This window comes from Pongo abelii, chromosome 20 (genome assembly GCF_028885655.2).
Source record: "Pongo abelii isolate AG06213 chromosome 20, NHGRI_mPonAbe1-v2.0_pri, whole genome shotgun sequence".
NCBI lineage: Eukaryota > Metazoa > Chordata > Mammalia > Primates > Hominidae > Pongo > Pongo abelii.
Genome location: NC_072005.2, coordinates 15,862,875 through 15,886,577, shown reverse-complemented (window position 1 = coordinate 15,886,577; position 23,703 = coordinate 15,862,875). Strand labels below are relative to the sequence as shown.

The following is a 23,703-nucleotide window of genomic DNA, read 5'->3' as shown; positions in this document are numbered from 1 at the left end:
CTAAAATGTACACAGAGAGACAAAAGACCCAGAATAGTCAACACACTATTGAAGAAGTGGAACATTGTTTTAGGAATGACAATATCCCACTTCAAGACTTACTGTAAAGTTACAGTAATCAAGATGTTGTGGTATTAGTAAAAGACAAATAGGTCAATGGACCAGAATACAAATCCCAGAAAATAGACCCACGTAAGTATAGGCAACTGATCTTTCACAAGAGTTCCAAGGAAGTACAATGGCCCTAAACAAGAAAATATAATGTATTTGGAGATAAGAATCAACGACAAGGTGACTGAGTGTAACAAGGGAGGGATATGAGCTGGAGAGAAGATTTGACAAGTCTGCAGGGTGCAGTGGTGCAGAATTCCTTAGGCTATGAACAGAGGTCAATGTTTGTAGCAGGACATCATTTTAAAACATTAACTGAGGCTTCTTTCCTTCTCCTACCACCTTGCACTTTCAGGTGCCCACAACCAGTCTTAGAAAAAATTGCCTCCTAAATTCACAGCCCTCTAAAAGGCAAGAGATTATTCAAGGAGCACAAATATTAGAATGTTTGCCTATAAGTTCCAAGACAGTCTTTAAAGTCGTGGTAGAAAAAAAACTATCTTGAAAGGCAACATGCTTTATTAGCCAGACTTTCTCAGAGAGGACATAATAATGGCCACATTTATTAAGCATCCAATATGCACCAGGCACAGTTCTGAGTTCTCCAAATTTTGTCCTCAGGACAACCCTGAGTTAGGTAGTGTTATTGCCCACATTATATGTTTCAGGAAACTGAAGTGCATAGAGGGGAATTAACTTGCTCAAGTCACACAGCAAAGATAAGACTTCAGCCCAACAGTCTGGCTCCAGATCCCATACCTTTGGGATGGTGTTTCGTTTCCAATCATCTGTCTTTGAATCTCAAGGGTCAAACAAGATGTTCCTGACTGCACCCCACCCCAAGATGGGTCAGTGATGGGAATGAAGGAAGAATCTAGAAGTGAAAGGGTGAAGACATGCCCAACCCCTGACACTTGTGAGAGTGCCTGGCACATAGCAGAAGAGAGTAGGGGGAGGATTCAGATAGTAGCTGATGGACCGGCTGCCTGGGCAGAGTCAGAGGAAAAATAGGAGCTGCCTGAAGTTAGGGAAAGGGGTCACGAAAGCAATCAACTGGAAGGGGGAGACATAGGGTGGGATGTTAGCAAGAAAGGAAACAGAATTCTTGAGAGCCTGCCAGGGTAGAAGGCTGCACCCTTCTATCCTTGTGTTTTGAACTGGCCAGGGACCTCGGTCTTGGGACACTCCCAGACCAAAAGAAAGGATCTGCCCCTATGGTTGCTTCTCACTTAGCCTCAGTCGTACCTCTTAAATCCGTTCTTAATCCTGGTCCCTCTCCTGCTCAAAAACCTCCCATGGCTCCATATTGTCCACAGGATAAAGTCCATACTTGGGCTCTGAGAGACCCTGCTATAAGCATGGAGGCCCTATGCTCAGCCAAAGAGGCAGTCAGGTTCTTGGTTTCAGGGAAAACATCCCGCCTAACCCACCCAGTTTAGGCCCCTTCCCTGAAGCCTCCCAGTCCCCAAGAGCCCCCGCAGGCTGTCAGTGAGGCCCAGGCAGAGGTGACAGCACCGTTTTATTCATGCGAATCTGCAAAAAAAAAAGGTGGATGGGTCAGAGAGTCACTGCAAGCCTACATTCAGCGGCTCCACCCGCAGCCAAAGCCCGCCCTCGGCGCGCATGATCAGTTCCGGCTTCCTGCGGGGCTCCGTGTGGTCTGGCAGGAACCGGAAGTGCAGCAGCATCAACGCCAGGACCACTTTCATCTCTGCCATGGCGAACGCCTGCCCGATGCAGTTCCTGCAGGCGGGAGTGGGGACTGTGACTGCGCCCAAGACCCGCATTTGGGTCCCATCAACCCGGGAACCTGGCCCGGGACCCCCAACCACACCCAGCTCAGCCTGAGAGATAGAGAGAAGGACTAAGCGTGCCTGGGACCCCCCATGTGGGCTTGTATGTCCCGGAGACTGGGCCTGACTCCACCTCCCAGCTCAGACCAGCAGATGGAGAAGGGGATTTTCAGCACTCCGCGGACCCCTCTAGGACCTACTCATCCCCATTCTATGGACGTTTTCCCGTAAACTGTGAAGGAATGGAGGGAAGGAGAGCTGGAACTGGGACCATCTGCAGTGTCCCCCTTTTTTTAACTCCCGCACCCATCATCCCATCCCTGCCTCAGACACAGGGCGCTCTTACCTGGGCCCTGCAGAGAAGGGAATAAAAGCCAGAGGTGACCTCTCCTTGCTGTTCTCTGGGTCAAAGCGGAAGGGGTCATAGACCTGCAGGTGAGACAAAAAAGGTTTGCTCCTGGGATTTCCTATGTCCAGCAGCCTTGGAGAGACAGTTGTGTGTGTGTTGGGGCGAGGTGATGTTGGATTTTCCTCATCAAAACCCTGCCCCCTCCACTAGGAACCTTGGAATTAACAACAACAACAAAAAAGTAGAGGATGGGGGTGGTGGTGGTGAATGGGGAAGGCAGCACCTCAGGATCCGGCCACACAGTTGGGTTGTGATGAACCCCTATAATATTGATGACGCAGATAATGCCTGTGGGAGAGAAAGGGGCAGTCAGGACAAGAACCCGCTGAGGGAACCATCTTCCTACCGGGGAGGGTCCTCCCCCTGAGGCTGTGGGCACCTTTGGGGATGACTCGGCCATCTGGGAGAACAATGTCCTGGGTGCAGCGTCGGGAGATGAAGGGAGCTGGGGGATGTAACCTCAGGCTCTCCTTCACGCACATGGTCAGGAAGGGCAGCTGGGCCAGGTCGTCCCTAAGGAAACACCCCAGCCCCAATCATTATCAAGGGAGCAAAGACACAACTCTCCACCTTTTCTCCCTATCACAAAATAAACTCCACGGGGATCAAACATTTGAGAATTTTAAAAAGCAGAAAACAATTAGAGAAGCAGAGAATTAGAAAAGTACCAGAGAAAATTCAGCCAAATAGATAAAAATAAATACTCTGAGGAAAACACTCAGAAGCCAGCGGTAAAAAGTTAACAAACTCGCATAAAAATAAATATTGTCTATAGCAAGAAAGCAAACTCAAATGCAAATGAATAACAAACAAAATAGCCAGATCCAATGTTTTGCTGTTATTTAGCATGGTGCTAGAGATACCAGCAAGTGCAATTAGGCAAGGGAAAAAAAGAGAGTCATGCAATTTGAAATGTGGTAGTAAATGTATCATTTTTGCAGATAGTGATTTTATACTTAGAAAACACTAGAGGCCCCACTGGAAAACGTTTATAAACATTTAAGATCCAGCAAAGGAGCTGACTTCTGTTTAATCTTTCTTCTTTTGCAGTGGCTATTTAAAATTTTAATACCATCTACAATTATCTGGCTCAGAATTTGAAAACTATAAAACATAATTCACTCCTATGGCCCAATGCCATTTACTTCTCCCCACACGTTGCCGGGTTATTATTTTTTTAATGTATGCTTTCTGGGCGATTTTAAGCATCTTAAAAAATTATATAGGAGCACACCATCTACTGTAGACACTATTCTGTATCTTTTTTTTGGGGGATGGGGAATGGAGTCTCTGTCGCTCAGGCCGGAGTGCAGTGGCACAATCTTGTCTCACTGCAACCTCCACCTCCCAAGTTCAAGTGATTCTCCTGCCTCAGCCTCCCAAGTAGCTGGGACTACAGGCATTCACCACCACAGCCAGCTAATTTTTTTTTTTTTTTTAGTAGAGATGGGGTTTCCCCATGTTGGCAAGGCTGGTCTTGAACTCCTGATCTCAAGTGATCTGCCCACCTTGGCCTCACAAAGTACTGGGATTACAGGCATGAACCACCGTGCCTGGCCTGTATCTTTTCTCATTTAACAGTTTATCACTTTTTCATAGCCCCTGGGACTTATGTCAAAATAAGGTTATCCCTACTCTGGAGCTATGAAATAATTTTCTCATGGTTCCTTCTAGAGCTTTTAGGACTCTTTTAGAAAAAAATGATTAATCTGAACATTATCTTGTCATACGGTGTGAGAACCAGGTTCAGTTGCCTTTTTTCCAGAAGGCTTTCCAGTTGCCCCAAGAGCTTTTACTTAACTATCTATATTTTTTCTCTTGATACACAATGCCATCTTTAGCATATACTATGTTCATTGGGCATAGAATTTATATGCATAAATCATTAGTTTTACCATGTAGAAATAACCATCAAATGAAAAGATAATAGAAGAAAAGATACTAGTCATAATAATATAAAATACCTGGATTAAACTTAAAAAGAAACATGAAATCTCTGTATTTCATTATAAATTTCCCTCAATCCAAATAAAACATACACTTTATCACACAACAAATGTTTGCAAGGGTTGATTTAACAACAACAAAAAAAGCCACTCTGCCAGATATTAAAATCTATTAGAAAGTCAGAGTATTGGGAGGCCGAGGTGGGTGGATCACTTGAGCTCAAGAGTTTGAGACCAGCCTGACCAACGTGGTGAAACCTCATCTCTACCTAAAATACAAGAATTAGCCAGGCGTGGTGGAGGGTGCCTGTAGTCCCAGTTACTTGGGAGGCTGAGGCGGGAGAATAGCTTGAACCAGGGAGGCAGGAGGTTTCAGTAAGCTGAGATCGCACCACTGCACTCCAGCCTGGGCGACAAAGCTAGACTCCATCTCAAAAAAAGAAAAAAGAAAAGTCACAGTAATAAAAATAGTCTGGCAATGCCATAAAAACGGATGCATTCAAAAGACTAAAAAGGTCAGAGACGGACATGTGAATAAGTGAAAACTTCCCATCTGCCAAAGGAAGCCTCACAAAACTCTGGGAAATAGATGGGTAGTGTGGTACAAAAGAAAATATGGACAAATGTAACTTCATAAAAATTAACCAAAAGTACCCCCCAAAAAAGTCAAAAGGCAATCTTTTGCAACAAAATACAGAAAAAAATTAATTGTGATACACATTCTTATAAGTAAATAAGAAAAAAGAACCCAAAGAAAAACAGCAGAAAATATCAGATGACCACTCCCATAGAAAGAAAATAAATGGCTTATCAACCTGGGCAAAGAATGTTCTTTCTCACTCTTATTTAAGAAAATGCCCATTAAAAGATGAAATATGAAGTTGGATAAAAATTTTAAATTTAATAATACAATAATACTATTGGCAAAATTGTGGGAAAGCTAGTGCCATCAAACTCCCCTAATATAGAGATGGATTTGCAATCATTATTACAATTGTAGAAGGCAACTTGTCTTTGATTCAACAATTGCACTTTTGGGAATTTGTCCTGCAGTGATGCTTATACATATGAGCAATGCTCACTGTACACACATGCCGATTGCACACGTTTAATTTAGCAAAAGGATGAAACAAGCCAAATATACATGGATGGGGAGATGTTTAGATAAACATCCACACAATGGAATACTATACAGCTACACAAAAGGAGAAAAAAAGGATCACTAGTCCTGTCACACAATGCAGACCAGAAGCTAAATCAGTACAGAAACTCTGGAATGCAAATTGGCCATATCTACAATGATTGGAAATGTTTACACAAGTGTCTTCAAGAAAGGAATGGGCCAAATAAAACATGGAATGCTATTCAGCACTCAGAAAAAATAGCTATCAGACACAGTATTGAGTGGAAAAAAACATGTTCCCAAATGTCCATATATGTAAATACCATAGGACAAAAAATATAAGGAATATAAGAGGAGATCGATGATAGAAAGATATGTAGATAGATGTAAACAGACAGACAGATAGATGACAACTGAGTATCTCAACAGGCCCCCTTGGAGAAAGGGAGGATATTAGGTGGGGTAGCAGGAATGTCAAGAATAACCCTTGTCTATCTGTAATGTCTCATTGAGGGCAAGAAGAAACTATTCTCATCATTGCTTTTGTAATTCAAAACTCATTTTCCATGTGGTGTATATATACAAAATGGAATGCTAGTCAGCCTTAAAACAGAAGAAAATTCTTTCATTTGTGGCAACCTGGAAGAACCTGAAGGACATTATGCTAAGTGAAATGAGCCAGGCACAAAGAGACAAACAGCACGCGACCTTAATTACCTGTGAGATCTGAAATAATTAACACAGAAATCATAGAAACCAAGAAGAGAATGGTGGTTACCAGAGAAGGGAGGAAGAAAGAATGGAAAGACATTGGTCAAAGGGTACAGGTTTCCATTAGGAGGAATAAGTTTTGAGATCTATTAAATGCATGGTGACTACAGTTAATAATAATAAATTTCTCAAAATTGCGAAAAGAGCAAATTTCAAATATTCTCACCACAAAACTGATGAGTATATGAGATGATGGGTATGTTTATTAAATTGACTTAATCATTCCACATTGTATACATGTATCATATCACATTGCACCCCATAAATATATATAATTAAAATTTGTCAATTAAAAATAAAAACAAACTAATTTTCCAAAACTCATATTTTTAGAAAAAGAAAAGAAAAGCTCCCAAAGATATATTGTTAATGTGCAGATCTGTCTCTTCTTTATTTCCTTTTATTTCAATAGCATTTGGGATAAGTGGTTTGGTTACATGGATGATTTCTGTAGTGGTGAATTCTGAGGTTTTAGTGCACCCATCACACATGCAGTGTATACTGTCCCCAATATGTAGTCTTTTCTCCCTTACCCGGTTCCCAACCTTGCTCTCCGAGTCTCCAAAGCTCATTATATCACTCTGTATTTGTGTCCTCACAGCTTAGCTCCCACTTATAGGTGAAAATATATGGTATTTGGTTTTCTATTCTTGAGTTACTTCACTTAGAATAATGGCCTCCAACTCCATCCAAGTTGTGGCAAAAGACATTATTTCATTCCTTTTTATGACTGAGTAGTATTCCATTGTGTATATATGCCACATTTTCTTTATCCACTCATTGGTCAATGGGCACTTAGGTTGGTTCCATATCTTTACAATTGTGAATTGTGCTACTATAAGCATGCGTGTGCATGTGTCTTTTTCATATAATCACTTTTCTTTTGGGTGGATACCTAGTAGTGAGATTGCTGGATGGAATGATAGATTTACTTTTAGTTCTCTAAGGAGTATCCTTATTGTTTTCCACAGAGGTTATGTTAATTTTCACAGTAGTGTATGAGCATTCACTTTTCACCACATCCACAACATCTATTGTTTTTTGACTTTTTAATTATGGCCATTCTTGTAGAAACAAGGTGGTATTTCATTGTGGTTTTAATTTGCATATCCCTGATGATCAGTGATGTTGAGCATTTTTTCATATGTTTCATGGCTGTTTGTGTATCTTCTTTTGAGAATTATCTGTTCATGCCCTTTGCCCACTTTTTGATGGAACTAATTGTTTGGGTTTTTTTTCCTTGCTGAGTTGTTTGAATTCCTTGTAGATTCTGGATACTAGCCCTTTGTCAGATGCATAGTTTGCAAATATTTTCCCCCACTCTGTAGATTGTCTGTTAACTCTGCTATTATTATTATTATTATTATTTGGTTGTGCAGAAGCTTTTTAGTTTAATTAAGTTCCACTGATTTATTTTTGGTTTTGTTGCATTTGCTTTTGTGGTCTTGGTCACGAATTCTTTGCCTAGGCCAATGTCCAAAAGAGTTTTTCCAAGGTTATCTTATAGAATTGTTATGGTTTCTGTCTTAGATTTAAGCCTTTGATTTTTGTACAGGGTGAGAGATGGGGATGCGGTTTCATTTTTCTACATGTGGTTGTCCAGTTTTCCCAGCACCATTTATTGAATAGGGTGTCTTTCCCCAATTTATGTTTTTGTATGCTTTGTCAAAGATCAGTTGGCTGTAAGTATTTGGCTTTATTTCTGGGTCCTCCTTTCTGTTCCATTCATCTAAACGCCTACTTTTATACTAGTACCATGCTGTTTTGGTAATTGTAGCCTTGTAATGTAATTTGAAGTCCGGTAATGTGATGCCTCCAAATTTTTTCTTTTTGCTTGGTATTGTTTTGACTACACAGGCTCTGTTTTGGTTCCATATGAATTTTAGAATTGCTTTTCCCAGTTCTGTGAAAAACGATGAAGGTATTTTCATAGGCATTGCATTAAATCTGTAGATTGCTTTGCACTATGATCATTTTCACAATATTGAATCTTCCAATCCATGAACATGGGATGTGTTTTCATTGGTTTGTGTCATCTGTGGTTTTGTCCAGCACTGTTTTGTAGTTCTCCTTGTAGACAGCTTTAACCTCCTTGGTTAAGTATATTCCTAGGTATTTTTTTTTTTGCAACTGTTTTTTTGTTTGTTTGTTTGTTTTGCCCTGTGAGAGTCAGAGGGCGGTTCTCAGGTCACTGGGGTAATGTTCCAGAGGTGAGTATAACTGCCTCTGCCTCACAGAAGAGTTTGACAAGGGAGTGGAGAGTAGCAGGTGGCAGTAAGCCTCATCTAGCTCCCGTGCAGTTGGCACGAGGTGGGTCTCACACCTGCAGTGTTCCACTCATAGCACTGGATTTAGATCCAGGCAGTCTGTGCACAGAACTCAGCCCTGCCCCAGGCCTAAGCTTTTCCCACAGAAATAGCAATGCTTTCAGGCCATGCCCTTTTTTGTCCCTGTCCAAGGCCAGGCACCCAGCTTCTGAACTCCTGTCTGCAGCACACTTCCTGCTTGCCTCCCGGGTTCTGGTCAAGGAAGTTCATCCCCACTCGAGGTTATATCAAGAAATTCATTTGGGCATTTCATTCAACCTGTGACCTCGCCTGAGCTAGTTGTCTGACTTCCCTAAGGTCCCCTGTGAGATACAATAAGGAATGGCTTCCCTCAGTCCAAGCTGGAGATTGTGAATGCCTGCAAGGGACTTCCTGCTGCTGCTTCTACTTTTATATTTCTTACCACTCCCTAAATCAGTTCAAGCCCTGGATAGAGTTAAGGCCTTCTCCTGTGGTCTGGATTTTCAGATTCCCCAGTGAAGATGTGTACCCTGGAGGCAGTCTCTCCCCCTCTCACACTCTGGGGATTCACAGTTTTTCACCTGTCTCACAGAGTAGGATGCAGCCTGTAGCTTCTTTTGAAGGGTCTGTGGATTCTTCCGGTTTTCCTGTTAAGTCCCTGTGTTGTTTCTTGGGAAAAGAAAGCTTACACTGTGAATCTCTACACACTATTCTGTCCTTCCACATGGGAGAGGCATACTGACATTGCCTCCAACCCACCATCTTGGGAAAAAATACTGTGTCTATTTTATACACTCTTATTTGTATAGAAGAAGTCTGTGTTCATATAAAGTGGGCATCAGGATAGCCATTTTCTGGAGGGACACACACAAAACCATTGATGGTAGAAACTACTAGGGTAAGAGTTAAGAAGGAAGCTCTTTTTTTTTTTTTTTTTTTTTTTTGAGACAGAGTCTTGCTCTGTTGCCCAGGCTGGAGTGCAATGGCGCAATCTCAGCTCACTGCAAGCTCCGCCTCCTGGGTTCACACCATTCTCCTGCCTCAGCCTCCCGAGTAGCTGGGACTACAGGCACCTGCCACCATGCCCGGCTAATTTTTTGTATTTTTAGTAGAGACGGGGTTTCACCTTGTTAACCAGGATGGTCTTGATCTCCTGACCTCGTGATCCACCCGCCTCGGCCTCCCAAAGTGCTGGGATTACAGGCGTGAGGAAAGCTCATTTTTATAAGTGCCTTAGACACCTTTTTTGTTTACAAAGTGCACAATATTACTTGATATCTTGGTTTTTAAAAGCATAAAAAGTGTTGCCACCTTTTAGGACTGCTGTGCTGAGCAAAGGCTTGGACGGGAGGACACGGCCTCCAAAACACATGTCTAGTCCATTGCCTCCTCTCCATCCCCAGCCCCTGGCCTGGCTCAAGTCCCAGAATGTCTTCACTGGGACTTCATTCTACAGCTGGTCCTCTCTCCACAGTAGCTCTGAAAAGATCTTTCTGGTGCCCAGATATGACCTGTTCCTCTCCTGCTCAACCACTTGTTATAGCTCCCCATTGCCTTTGGGTTAAAGTGGAAGCCATTACCATTTTCCCATATCTTCCACAGCCAGACTGCTTTCACTTCCATAGTTATTATCTCATCACAACTCAGTTCCTTTCTCTCTCATTCTCTCTCTGTCTCCTTCTCTCTTCCCTCCTCTCTTTATCTTGCTGTCCCTCACTTTTCCTCCCTCTTACTTCTTCCTCACTTTATAACCATCTCCTTCCCCGACACACAAACCTCTCTTTCACTCTTCTCCCTCTCTCCTGCTCCCTCTTTTTGCATTTTTGCCCAGGCTCCCTTTTTGACCTAGGGCACTACTGCATCCAAACACCCACTGATCACCATTCAGGGTTTCAGTTGAAGCACTTTATTATTTTGGTTTTTTACTTTTTTAGAAGTGGGTTCTTTCTATATTGTCCAGGTTGATCTTAAACCTGACCTCAAGTGATTCTCCCACTTCAGCCTCCTTGGTACTTGGTATCACAAGTGACAGCCACTAGATCTGGCTTAAAACACTTTCTATAACACTTTCTGTACTCCCAGCCATGCTTCTCCTGCTCTCAACTCCATCCTTGCCCATGTGGACTGGGAATGTCTTGCGGTGGGACTGTTCCTACTAGGCTGGGAGTACCTGGAAAACACATCCATAGGCAGGGTTCTTTCCAGGTCTCCAGAGCACAGAAAGGTGCTGGGAACAGAACTGGCAATGGAAAGGCATGTAGAAGAGTTTGCTGAATGAAGACTGAATGGATGAACAATGCAGGTGTTCTAGACAAAAGATAGATGACTTTTACCCCCAGGTCTCCCTTAGGACTCCCTGGACTGGACTGGAGGGTAGGAATTAGGGAACAGAAGAGCAAACATTCAGGAAGTAAAGATGTTTGAAAAAAATGATAATTCAGAGAAAACAAGAAAGGAGTGAAGGGAAAATTCATTGACTGAACATGTCTAGGTGTCATCATCTGCCTTCATATATTGTCCCTAGTTCTCTCAGCAGGCTAGGACTCTCTGTCCCAAAAGTCTGAAAACTTTCCCCTGCTAGCCAAGCTGGATACCAAGTTCTGCCTCTGTGCTCTGCTCCTAGTACTACTAAGCAATAATGGAAGAATTGACAAAAACAACTTCCCCTCCCTACCTGAGCAAACATTCAAGAAGTGAGGATGTTCGAAAAAACTGATATTTCTGGGAGAACAGAGAGAGAGTGGAGGAGAAGTTCATTTGCTGAACATGTGCAAAGTAGCATTATCTGTCCTCACATATTGTCACCAATTCTCTTAGCAGCCCGGGTCTTTTGGTCCTAAAGGCCTGCAACCTTTCCCCTGACAGTCAGGTTTGGTATCAAGCCCTGCCTGTGGTCCTCTGCTTTTATACCCACTAAGCAATAGTGGAAGGATCAACAAAACAACTCCACCCCTCCTCACTTGGGGAGCAGAACAAATGATGGGCTCAGGAACAGGCCAGAAGAACCTGCACTCACCATTCAATCTCTTTAGGATCGCGGTCCTTCAGAAGCTCTTGCACCTCCTGTCGGCAGCGCTCCTGGTATTCTGGGTGCCTCGCAAGGTTGTATAGGACCCAGGAGAGACCACTGGCCGTGGTGTCATGGCCTGAGGAGCAGCCAGGTAAGCTTGGCTTCGGCACCAGAGGGTGGACAGTGCCCAGATATTGAGGCCCTCAGGAGGATGGAGGGAGGGGGAAGTTGGGCAGAATGGAGTGATCCAGGGTCCACCCACCCAGATCCTGAGATGGAGGGACCTCTGTCCCCACTGTAGTCCCACACTGGGACCCTCACCTCCAAACATGAAGGTGTCAGCCTCTGCTCTTATATCCTCATCTGACAACGCCTTTCCATCTTCATCCTGAAGAGAAAGCAAGACACACAAACACACACACACACACATAGACACACACACACACACACACACACACAAATTATACTATCTCTGAGACTCCGGAGTCTACCCTGAGATAATCTCTGAATCTCTGATCTTCCAGAAACTCAGATGCACTCTGCACGTCTAGATCTCTCTTGTTCACCATCACCAGAGCCCCAACTCCAAGGGCTTTCCCCAGATCCTTTGCCTCCTCTTTGGACCCTGGTGGCAGGAATCAATGGTTCTCAAATATTTTCATTTTTCTGCATAATACAGACTTTCAGAGAAAAAGATACTGGCAACCTGGGGTACAGGATATTTGAATGGCAGTTTGCCTTGGAGGTTAGAAATTATGTATTGCTCCAAAAATATTTGCTCACATTCTAGAGTGGTAAACTGAGAGAATCTTATCTTTCCAGAAGATATTTGGGTTATAAAACTATAGAAATTGCCATCTTACAGGAGAGGAGTAGTTTATACTCCAGAACAAAGCGTTCTCTCTCTCTCTCTGTCTCTAACTTTCACCCTGTAATAAAGAAGGAGCATATGAGCTAGCTGTCCTATATAAGCTATAAGACTCATAACGTGGGGGCCCCTCTCCTATGGTGCAAATTCTTGTGCATATACAGTTAAAAACATTGTGTTGCCCTAGGAATGGGGAGCCAGCACTACCATCCTACTCCACCTGCTGTTATTGTTGTAAATAATTAATGGGCTGCTGTGATTCAGGGGTTTGGTGCATCTTTTATCATAGATACAGACATAGACAAAGACATAGACATATAGATACACATAAAAATGTGAAAGACTGACACACTTTCACAACTTGTAAGTTGAATAAAATCTCATGCTCTTCACAGTTTCAGAATTAGCAGTGCCCTGTGGGCTGCATGCAATAAAGTCATCTCTAAAACCTATCTGTGACCTTCCCTTTCTCAAGCATCTTCCATGGCTCCCGGTGCCCTTTGGATCAAAACCAATTTATTTCACCTGACATTTGACATGAAGCTCTATTCTCTCACCTAAATTCATATCGTAGAGAAACCTACCTTGCTCAGCAGAAGCACATCAATGAAATCCAAAGTCTTGGACTTGGCTTTGTCCTTGAGAAAATCATCAATACCCTGAGTGGGGAGGGTGCGACGCCGCTCCCGGATGACGGCATCTGTGAAGTCGTGCACCAGGCGGCAGGCCCTGTGGAAGCGCCGCCCGTCGTGAGAGAGGTAATATAGAAAGTCCATGTGCTGGAGGATATGCTGGCTTCTTTTCTCTACAAGGGCACTGAGCTCCAAGATGGTGGCAATATATTCACTGGGCCTCCTGCAGGGCAGGGACAGAAAGGGAGGCAACAATGTAACATATGCAAAGTCCCATGAACACCTCCCACCAGCAGCCAGGGGCTACCTCCCATCAGGAAACTGAGTATCTAGAAATAGATGGTCCTAGAGATACATGGTGGGTATCAGTCATGAGACTGACTCTCTAGACTGTCTTCTCTCCCTGCATCCTATCTCTGAGAGAGCTATCTCCATGCACCTAGGCACCTAGAGTATAGTTTGGACACCATGTTTCTCTCCTCTGTCTCCCATCCAGTATGCAGTACTGATCATTTTCCTTACCAAAACTGTCCACACAACTCAGACTTCATCCTCTTCCAGTTCAGCCCTGCTCCAGCCCCCAGCATAACCAACTCTCTCTCTCTTTCTCTCTCTCTCTCTGTCTCTCTCTCTCTCTCCCCCTCTCTCTTTCACCCTGTAAGAAAGAAGGAGCAGCCGGGCACAGTGGCTCATGCCTCTAATCCCAACACTTTCTGAGGCCAAAGAGGGCAGATCACCTGAGGTCAGGAATTCGAGACCAGCCTGGACAACATGGCGAACCCCGTCTCTACTAAAAATACAGAAATTAGCTGGGCGTGATGGCGGGCTATCAGTTTCCCACACAGCTCAGCTCTTACCACATCCATCATCAGCTGAAACTACAAAAGCTCTCTGGAAATCTCTTGATAAACTTCATACCACTTTTCCTGATTTTCAGTGCCCTTAATATCTAGCCCCTACTTCCACAACCTCATTTCTACCGTCTCTTGCACATGCTTGGCTCATCCTAACCTTCTTGCTTTTACACACATATTTCTACCTACCTGGAAAGACAGCACTTTCTCCTCTTCCTCAACCTTCAAAGCACAGCTATGATACAAATCCTCCCAAAAGGTACTTCTGGTTACTTTGCTCATTCCTCCCTCCCCAACTTACTCCCTTTGATCCGTGGATTCACATCCCAGGCCCTGGGAAGGAACTCACTCCTGACAATGGCTGTCAAAGCTGAAGATGCATTTCTGCAGACTGTCCAAGGTCATGAGGCTGATGTGCTCAAACATGTCCAGACGACTGCTGCCCTCTGAGGCCAGGTGCTGCCACTTGTCCTGGCCAGAGAAGGGAAGACAGCTAGAGCTGGGCCCTGCCTCCTTTGTGCCCCTTCCCAGTCCAAAAAATCAGGATGGACTCCCGACAACCAGCCTCCTGGTTCTCTGCCCTAGGAACCTATTGCCAGCAAGGACCAGACTTGGATGCGAGCAGAAACTGTTAGTATTAGGAGACAAAGACCCATGGCTTGGAGTCAAGAGACCAGCATTCAAGTCTCAGCTCTGTCTTCTATGCTCTGTGTGCCCTTGGTCAACCTATTGCCCTCCTCTAGGTCTCACCTGTCAAATATTCAATAACGGTCAAGGTGATCTGCTTTGGGGCCAGATAAACCAGGACAGAATCTCTCCTCCACCACTCCTAGCCCACTTCCTGGCTGGTTGAACTCTGTCCAGCTCCCTAATCCCTCTGGCCCTCAGTTCATCATCTGCAATAGGACAAAAATAGCCATAACCTCACAGGGTTATTAAAATTGAATTAGACAACTTATATCCTGGCACTGGGACATGACATTTTCTCAGGCATATGATGAGTAAATGTTTGCTTTATTCATCTCCATTGTAATAAATTCATTTCAAAAATATCCCTGTGTTGGAAGAGGCACTTCTTCAACAGCCCTGAGCATCCTTGCTGGGTATGCCACCAATACAAGACCGTGATGTTCTTACCTGAGCCATTTCTCAGAGTTGTGTTTGCAGATAACAACCTGGAGCGATAAGGCAATGACTCCCCCTGGACCAATATCAGGCTTGTTTCTGCCACTATTAAAGTAGATTCCCTAAGCCTAATGCCCATTGTCTGTCATGCAATGTACTGCATGAGCAGGCTAATGTAGAGGCCCACCAGTGTGACCCCCATGGAATTTAGGTTGACTCAGAAAAAGGATACAAACCAACAAGAAGTACATATTGCTTATTGTGCCATGAGTAATCAACTACCCTTTGTCTCTGACCCAGGAGTCTGTTAGAATGCATGAGACAGTAACAAGCTAACTTATCAGCTTGCATATTTAAAAAAGCATCCTAGACACTTCACAAAATCCTGACCCCTAATTCTTCACTTCTCCCTGTATTCATACCCTTTCCACAGAAATTTTTTAGCAACTCCCATTAAGAGATTAATTCTATTTTACACCCCTTTGAGTCTGTACTGGACTTTTGACTTTCGACTTTCTTTGGCCAGTACAATGTGGTGAAATGATGATGTAATAACTCTAATAGACTCAAACCTGGTTGAACTTTGAAGCATTGAAGAGACAATGTCCACAGACATTGCAGCCTCCTCTCAGCTTCTCGGAACCCAGTCTCTGCCATGTGAACAACAGCGTGCCTTCTGGAGGCAGAGAATCACATGGGAGAAAGTCCGGGTGTCACAACTGGGGCCATCCCAGATCAGTCTGAAGGTACTGAAGCCCCAAACATGTGAATGAACTGAGCCAGGATCAGCAAAGCTGCCCACCTGACCCACAGCTGCTCATGTGCCAAGAGTGATCCCTTCCACATCCAGAAGAACTGGCCAGCTGTCTCACAGACTCGTTAGCAATCGTAAACCCTTATTGCTCTAAGCCAGTGAGTTCTGAAGTGGTTTGTAATCAGCAATGACTACTACGCAATCTTCATTTTTACTCTCTTGAGTTTACAGGGATTCTGTGAGAAAAACACAGAAACTAACACCTTCTGAGAACCTACTGTGTGCCAAGTAAATGCTCTTTTAAGTAGGGATTATCATCCCCATTTTGCAGATGAGAAAACCAAGGCTCAGAGAGGAAGAGCAATGGCCCAGTGCCACCCAGAAGAGCCAAAATTCCAGACCAGATGTGTCCATGGTCCCTCCACCCCAAGACTCCAGCTGGGACCCAGAGTTCAAGGGACTCACAAGCATGATGTTTGCACTCTTGTTGAAGATCGTTATATAGGACTTCAGGATGTTGAAATGGAAGGCGGGCGTCAGCATCCGACGGTGGCGGCTCCACTTGTCACCGCCACTCAGCAGTATCCCTTCTCCTAGTAGGGCAGCCAAGGACAGTGGGCAAGAGCAGCACTTCCCCCACCCTCCCTGCAAGGTTGTCCCCAACCCCTTTCACCTGCAGGTACTCACCCAGCCAGGGCTTCAGGAACCTGATGGAGAGATCATCCTTGGGCGCAATGGCAGCTGGCATGAATGAGGACCATCAGGGGCCATGCAGAGGGCAAGAGAGGAACTTCAGGTGTAGGGGGAGGCTCCCTACCAGCACTTTCCCTACTCCATGCCCAGCATAGCAGGAAGGGGGCCAAGGGCAAAGGACGAAGGGAGGATAGAGGAAGAAGGACCAGCCCAGGCTGCAACAGCACAGTAAAGCTATGACACAACCTAACAGGTCATAGCACACCCCAGCATGCCTTGATATGGCTCCTATATATCCCAACATGTTCTGCAACAACCGAGCACAGCTCCACACTCTACAAAATACCTTTAAAAGACCTCGAACACCCTGTCTGCCACAGCACTCTGTCATCTCCTGACATGGACCTGAGATAGTCTAACATGACCTCTGTGTACCCCACAGACAGGCCCCAGATAGGGTTTAAATATGATTTCTTAAATGTCCCGGACATGTCCCAGGTGTAACCAAGAGTTTTCTTCAAGCGTGATTGGAATGGATTCTGAAACCTGGCTCAGGAAGACTAAAATAATAACTCTGACAATTCCAAAGAGACCCTAGCTCCCAGACCTTGGACAAGCTACAAACATGGCCAAGAGATGACAAGGAGGAGAAAAGACAATTTCAAATCACATGTCAGAGAAGAACCGGAAAGTCTCTGACATGCCCCAAGTGTCCTCGGCCACAGCTGAGCCACACATATGATGACTTCTCCATATGATCCCAGGTTAAACAGAAAAGATATAACCAGGTATAATATTGAAACTGTAGGCTATTTATGAGACCCCTGGGGGAAAGGTGAGCTTTCTGACAAGAACTGAGCTGCTAGGACCCATTGTTGGCATCATAAGAGAAAGGCTGCCTTAAAAGAAAAAGTGATGCAGAGAAATGGTGAAATTAAGAAAAGGAGACAGATTCCTGATAGTGTTCATTGACACCTGGATTCAGCCATGCCTGAAGACCACCCTCCCTGAACTTTACACTCCTTTGATTCTCTTTATTTGCTTAGAGCACACGAAGTTGAGTTTCCATCACTCACAATTGAAAGAGACCTCAGCAGCCAGAGAGCTGGTGACCTGCACAGAGTCACTAAGGATTTTGGGGTCAGAGCCATAGTTTTTGTGGGATGCTGCCACTTCCCTAGCTCAGCCTGGTGTGTCCAAGGACTAGAAGAGCAGAGAGCAAGGGGAGATCAAGCAGCTAGTGTGGGTTCTCCTATCGGAGAATCCTGAAGCCTGTAGGAGGAGAGCAGGAAACTCAGGATGGATGAGTGATAGGATGAGGTAGAAGGAACTGACCCATCATAGGTGGATGTCACATAAATAGCAGCCCAGATTCTCCACCAGCCACAAATCCTCCTGCCGCTCTGGACTGAGGGATGGGCAAGGCTGGTGCCAGGACTGGCCGGGCCCCCAAATACCAATGATGCCAACTGCATCATCCTGCCCCACACTTAAAAAATCCTACTTATTCGTCCAGACTCAGCTCCAACAACTCTTCCTCCAGGAAACCTTCCAGCCTGCCCCAGCAGACACTCAGTTCTCTGTGTTGTCCCACCCATCTCTCTATTGCCCGTTTCTGACCCCATGAAGCTGGAAATGTCTCTGTCTAGACCCGTGTCCTCAAGCATGGGGGTTCCTTCAAGAAAGGGCCCTGAATTGAGGCCTCTTGGGGCCCCAGTGGTGCCCAGAACACCAAGGCAGGGAGCAGATGGCAATGGAGGGAGAAGACATTGAGATGGAAGTCTCAATGAGGGGCACGAGTACTCAAGGAGGGACCTGGGTACGGCAGAGACCACACAGAAGCTTGGCCTGGCACCCACCACCACAAGCTCTGCATGGGTACCTGAGGCATTGGTGATAGACCGGATGGTGTCAGGGTGGCATAAAACGATGAAGGGGGTGATGGGACCCAGCCATATCGTAAAGCCCTGGGAATAGGTGGCCGACATCTGGGTCGAGTTCTTCAAGCCCTCCTCTGTAGGAGTGATCTGAAAGCAAGTCAAGGGCCGTCACCTCCTATAATGGTTAATTCTAGGTGTCCACTAGACTGGGCTAAGGGATGTCCAGATAGCCAGTCAAACATTATTGCTGTGTGTGTCTGTGAGGGTGTTTGAGAAGAGATTAGCACTTGAAGGTAAACAGGATGGAAACAGTAGGTGTAGAGGAATGAGTGAGTGAGGAGAGGAATGAGTGAATGAGCAGAGGAATGAGTGAGTGAGGAGAAGAAGGAATGAGTGAGGAGAGGAATGAGTGCATGGGTAGAGGAATGAGTGAGTGAGGAGAGGAATGAGTGAGTGAGGAGAGGAATGAAAGTGAGCAGAGGAATGAGTGAGTGAGCAGAGGAATGAGTGAGTGAGGAGAGGAAGGAATGAGTGAGGAGAGGAATGAGTGCATGGGTAGAGGAATGAGTGAGGAGAGGAATGAGTGCATGGGTAGAGGAATGAGTGAGTGAGGAGAGGAAGGAGTGCGTGGGTAGAAGAATGAGTAAGTGAGGAAAGGAATGAGTGGGTAGATGAATGAGTGAGTGAGGAGAGGAATGAGTGAGTGAGGAGAGGAATGAGTGAGTGAGGACAGGAATGAGTGAGTGAGGACAGGAATGAGTGAGTGAGGAGAGGAATAAGTGAGTGGGTATTGGAATGAGTGAGTGAGGAGAGGAATGAGTGAGCCGTCTCCCTTGGTTCTCTGGGTTCCCAGACCCCAGCCACCATCAATACACAGCTCCCTGAACCCCTACTGGAAGTCCCACCCCTCTGGAAGTACATCCACCCTGAGACGCCAGACCCCATCCAATCCATTGAGGGCATGAACAGGACAAAAGGCAGAGGAAAGGAAGAACTTGCTCTCTCTTCTGCAGCTGGAACATCCGTCTTCTCCTGCCCTCAGAACTCCAGGGACTCAGGCCTTTCTGGACTCAGGCTGAATTTACACCACCAGTGTCCCTGGTTTTTGGCTTGCAGATGGTATATCATGGGACTTCTTGGCTTCCATCATCACATTATCCAATTCCCATAATAAATTCTTATCTCTCTGTCTCTTTTTGTCTCCATACATACATGCATTAGAGGTAAGAAGAAACACCCTATCGGTTTCTAAGGAGATTCCGTTTCTAGGGAGAACCCTGACTAATGCACCTCCCTAGAAGGAGCCACAGCAAGTCCCCCTGCAGCCACCGGATGTGGTGCAGCCTCTGCAGTGAACAGCGTGTCTGGATTCTCAACAGCTGCAGGGGGTTTCTGCTGACTTCTGCTCCTTCTCTCTTGGGGCTGTCCCCAAGATCCAAGGGTAAATACCAAAGCAGAGAGAGAAGACAAGCTGTCTGCTGAAGAGGATGTGTTTTCTCATCCTGGATTGATTTCAATCTGGGGATTGCTATATGGGAAGGTCCCCATGGAAGAAGGTTTGTGGGCAGCAGTGTGGCCTCAGGACATATCCCTAGGGCTGGTTCCCACATCCTTTTGTGTCCTGGTTGGTCTACATGGGCACTGGTTCCTCCCACAGACAAAGGGTCTGCATGCTGAGGGCCCTCCATTCTCAGCAGCCCCCAGGGGAGCAGAGGTGACTCTAATGTCCATCAGGATGGCAGCTCCCACCTAGGAGAGCCTCCCTTACGCCAGGCTCTGTGCTAGTGCCTCCTGTGCACCTCTGGACATGCCGATCAATCCTGCCTTTTGTAAGTGAGCAGACAGAGGCCACATCCCCCAAAGGGGAGGGCTGGTCCAAGTTGGAGGGCAAGGTTTGGGAGTGTCAAAGATGGCTTCTGAAAGGGGAAGGGAGTGGCCAAATTATATCCAGGTTGGGCTACAGGGCTCATTGGGACATCTTAGTGGGGAAGAGCACATTGCCCCTGGAAGGGGAGGGTGTGGGAGACTGCCTGCACTTCTCTTCTGGTCCAGCTGTGTCCCTCCATGGGGAAGGAAGACAGAGCTAATTCCTTTGGGAAAGCAGCAGCCCAGAGATGGGCAGATACAAGCAAATGGGCCAGGCAGGGAGCAGCCTCTCTATAGTGGGCTCAGGAGGCTTCAAGTCCAGCAGTGGAGAAGGTGGAATGCCAGGAGAGCCCTGCTCTGTGCACCCCACAACTATACAGGAGCCTCTGGGAGGGGAACTATGGTAGGGATGACAGGCAGGAAAAGGATCCAAGCAGGCTGAGGTGGGAGGACAGGGAGGTGAGAAAGGTTTGGCATGGAACTGCAGAGGAATGAATGAATGAGGAAAGGAATGAGTCGGTGGGTAGAGGAATCAGTGAATGAGGAGAGGAATGAGTGAGTGAGGAGAGGAATGAGTGAGTGAGCAGAGGAATGAGTGAGTGGGGAGAGCAAAAAGTGAGTGGACAGAGGAATAAGTGAATGGGTAGAGGAACGAATGAGTGGATAGAGCAATTAGTGAGTGGGTAGAGGAATGAGTGAGTGAGGAGAGGAATGAGCGAGTGAGGAGAGGAATGAGTGAGTGAGCAGAGGAATGAGTGAGTGGGGAGAAGAAAAAGTGAGTGGATAGAGGAATAAGTGAATGGGTAGAGGAATGAGTGAGTGGATAGAGGAATGAGTGAGTGGGCAGAGGAATGAGTGAGTGAATAGGGGAATGAGTGAGTGAGGAGAGGAATAAGTGAGCAGAGGAATGAGCGAGTGAGCAGACGAATAAGAGTGAGGAGAGGAATGAGTGAGTGAGGAGAGGAATGAGTGAGTGAGGAGAGGAATGAGTGAGTGGATAGAGGAATGAGTGAATGGATAGAGGAATGAGTGAGGAGAGGAATGAGTGAGTGAGCAGAGGAATGAGTGAGTGGGTAGATAAGTGAGTGAGGAGAGGAATGAGTGAGTGAGCAGAGGAATGAGTGAGTGAGCAGAGGAATGAGTGAGTGGGTAGAGAAGTGAGTGAGGAGAGGAATGAGTGAGTGAGCAGAGGAATGAGTGAGTGAGCAGAGGAATGAGTGAGCCATCTCCCTTGCTTCTCTGGGGTCACAGACCCCAGCCACCATCAATACCCAGCTCACTGAGCCCCATTCCTGCTCCTCTGGAAGTCCATCCACCCTGAGACCTCAGACACATTTTGCGGTCACACTCACCAGGCCCAGGTGACCCCAAAACCAGTTCCGTTTTGGGGGCTGTGGGAAACACTGGAGCCGACGGCAGTTGTTATAGAAGGCATAGGTCCAAGCCAGGACACGGGCGAGTAGCCAGGAGCCCACAACCAGCAGCAGGAGTAGCCATGGGGACGTTGCCACCGGTCTGAGGCCCAGCCAGGGGAGGCTCAGCAGCGACATCCTGCAGGGCAGACCGGATGGAGGGTGAGGTCCTGAGGCCCAGGGAAGAGCTCCGGGGACAGTGGATAGGGGCAAAGTCAGGAACTGCTGGAGGCATGGCAGGGAGGGCTCAGGGGTGAGTAAACAAGAGCTGAGATCTAAAGTCCAGAAAGTCCCAACCAAAACCAACAACCAAGTGGCCTCCAGTGGCCTGGTAACCACACAGAAAGGGAAAGAGATGGGCCTATTAGAGTCCAGAAGGGCCCAGCCTGAATCCTTGGGAGTTTGCTAGGAGTCCAGTTACCAGGAAACCCCCAGTTTCCCATGCCAGCATCTTGGAGCCACCCCAGCCTTAGGCAGTCCCCTCTTCATCCCAGGCCAGGACCTTCCAGCCCTGCCACCCCCAGCCTGGTACCTTCTGTCGGGAGCAGCTTGTCCTACACAACCTCCTCTCCTCTTCTGCTGGGAGGTCTTTGGCCCTGGCCCCTGATCTAGGGAAGGCCGTAGGAGGCAGGGCTGGGCTGGGCTGGGCTGAGGCAGCCAATCCCCACAGCCTGGGTGTGTCTTCCGTGCCTCGGCAGCCAGCCAAAACCTGGGGTTGGGCCAGCTGGGTGCAGCTCAGGGTGCCCCAGCACGAGCACTGAATTCTCAGGTCTCAGTACCTTCTTGGCAGTTTGCAGGGGAAGTTGGGGGGTGGTTAGAGGGGACTCTGAGCCCCAAGTTTACCTCCACCCTGCCCTTCCAAGACAAGGGTGTTCAGATGAAAGCATATACTTATGACAGTTCACAGCCAGCTGAGCTGGGCCAGGCCAACCCTTGTCCCAGATCATCTGGGCTCCTCTCCAAACATGGGCGGGGAGGATGTCAGGTGCCACATCTTGGTGCAGACTTAGGAGATTCAGAGACAGAAGCCTCTCATCTCTGGCTTCACAGCCTGGCAAGAGTTCAAGTCCTGCCTCCTGGCAGCCCAGGCCCTGAGTTGAGACCTGACTGCTTGAAGCAGGAAGAAAGAATCCAGCCCCAACCCCGCTGAGGATTACCTTCGTCAGATATCCCAGCTGGAGGAGCAAACCTAGAAGCTGGGCTCAGCTTAGGAGGACAGAGCAGAGGCACAGGGGATGAGGCTGAGAGGGGCCTTGAGCTGACGGGCTCCAGGCAGGGGAGGGCAGAACGAGGGGATCCCAAGTGGAGTTCTTGTTCTGCCCTGTCCTTTCTCTGACTGTGGGCAGTGTGGCCATCCTGGGCTCAGGCTTCCCATCTGGGAAATGGGATGTCAGATGAGGCCTTAGAGGGCAATGGAGGAAGGCTCCTAAGAAGAGGGAGCTCCAAAAAGAGGGACTGAAGGGAAGGGGATGACAACTAGCACTTGAGCTGCTGTGTGCCTGTCTCTACTCTGTGCAAAAGACTGTATGGAAAGCACTACTGTGTGCACCTAGTGTGTGCCAGTCTCACTATATAAAGTGCACCTACTGTGTATCAGGTACTCTACATAAATTCTGTCTACTATGTGCCAGGTACGCCACATAAAGCTCGCCTACTGTGTGCAGCATGCTCTACATAATGTAAGCTTACTTTATGCAGAGTACTTCATATAAAGCGTGCCTACTCTGTGCCATGTGCTGTATATAAAGCATACCTACTGTGTGTCAGGTGCTCCACATTGAGCATGTCTGCTATGTACCTGGTGACCCACAGAAAGCGCACCTACTCTGCATCAAGTAATCTACATAAATCTTGTCTACTGTGTGCTGGCTATTCTACATATAGTGCACCTACTGTGTGCCAGGTGCTCCACATAAAGATTGTCTACTGTATGCTGGGTGCCTTCACAAAACCTGTATCTTGAGTCCCTGGCCCTTTATATAAATCATGCTTGCTGTGTGCCAGGTGCTCTAAATAAAGCACACCTACTGTGTGCCAGATGTTCCACATAAAATGCTTCTCCTGTGTGTTAGTTCCCCTATATAAAGTAAAACTACTCGGTGCAACATACTTGACATAAAGCACACATACCATGTGCCAGGTACACTACATAAAGTGTGCCTTACTGT

At 46.5% G+C, this 23,703-nt stretch overlaps 1 protein-coding gene across 1 annotated transcript; it reads right to left on the bottom strand.

Moving 5' to 3' along the window:
• Nucleotides 1-1,612: 1,612 nt before the first annotated feature.
• CYP4F12 (cytochrome P450, family 4, subfamily F, polypeptide 12) lies at nt 1,613-22,116 on the bottom strand. Its single transcript, NM_001132660.1, is given in 13 exon segments — nt 1,613-1,854; nt 2,251-2,333; nt 2,537-2,601; nt 2,693-2,826; nt 11,458-11,587; nt 11,773-11,839; nt 12,904-13,174; nt 14,155-14,276; nt 16,150-16,277; nt 16,372-16,425; nt 18,260-18,404; nt 21,476-21,674; nt 22,068-22,116. Coding segments are annotated over 12 exon segments (1,575 nt in total). The 5' UTR covers nt 21,674; nt 22,068-22,116; the 3' UTR covers nt 1,613-1,676.
• Between the last annotated feature and the right edge of the window lie 1,587 nt (nt 22,117-23,703).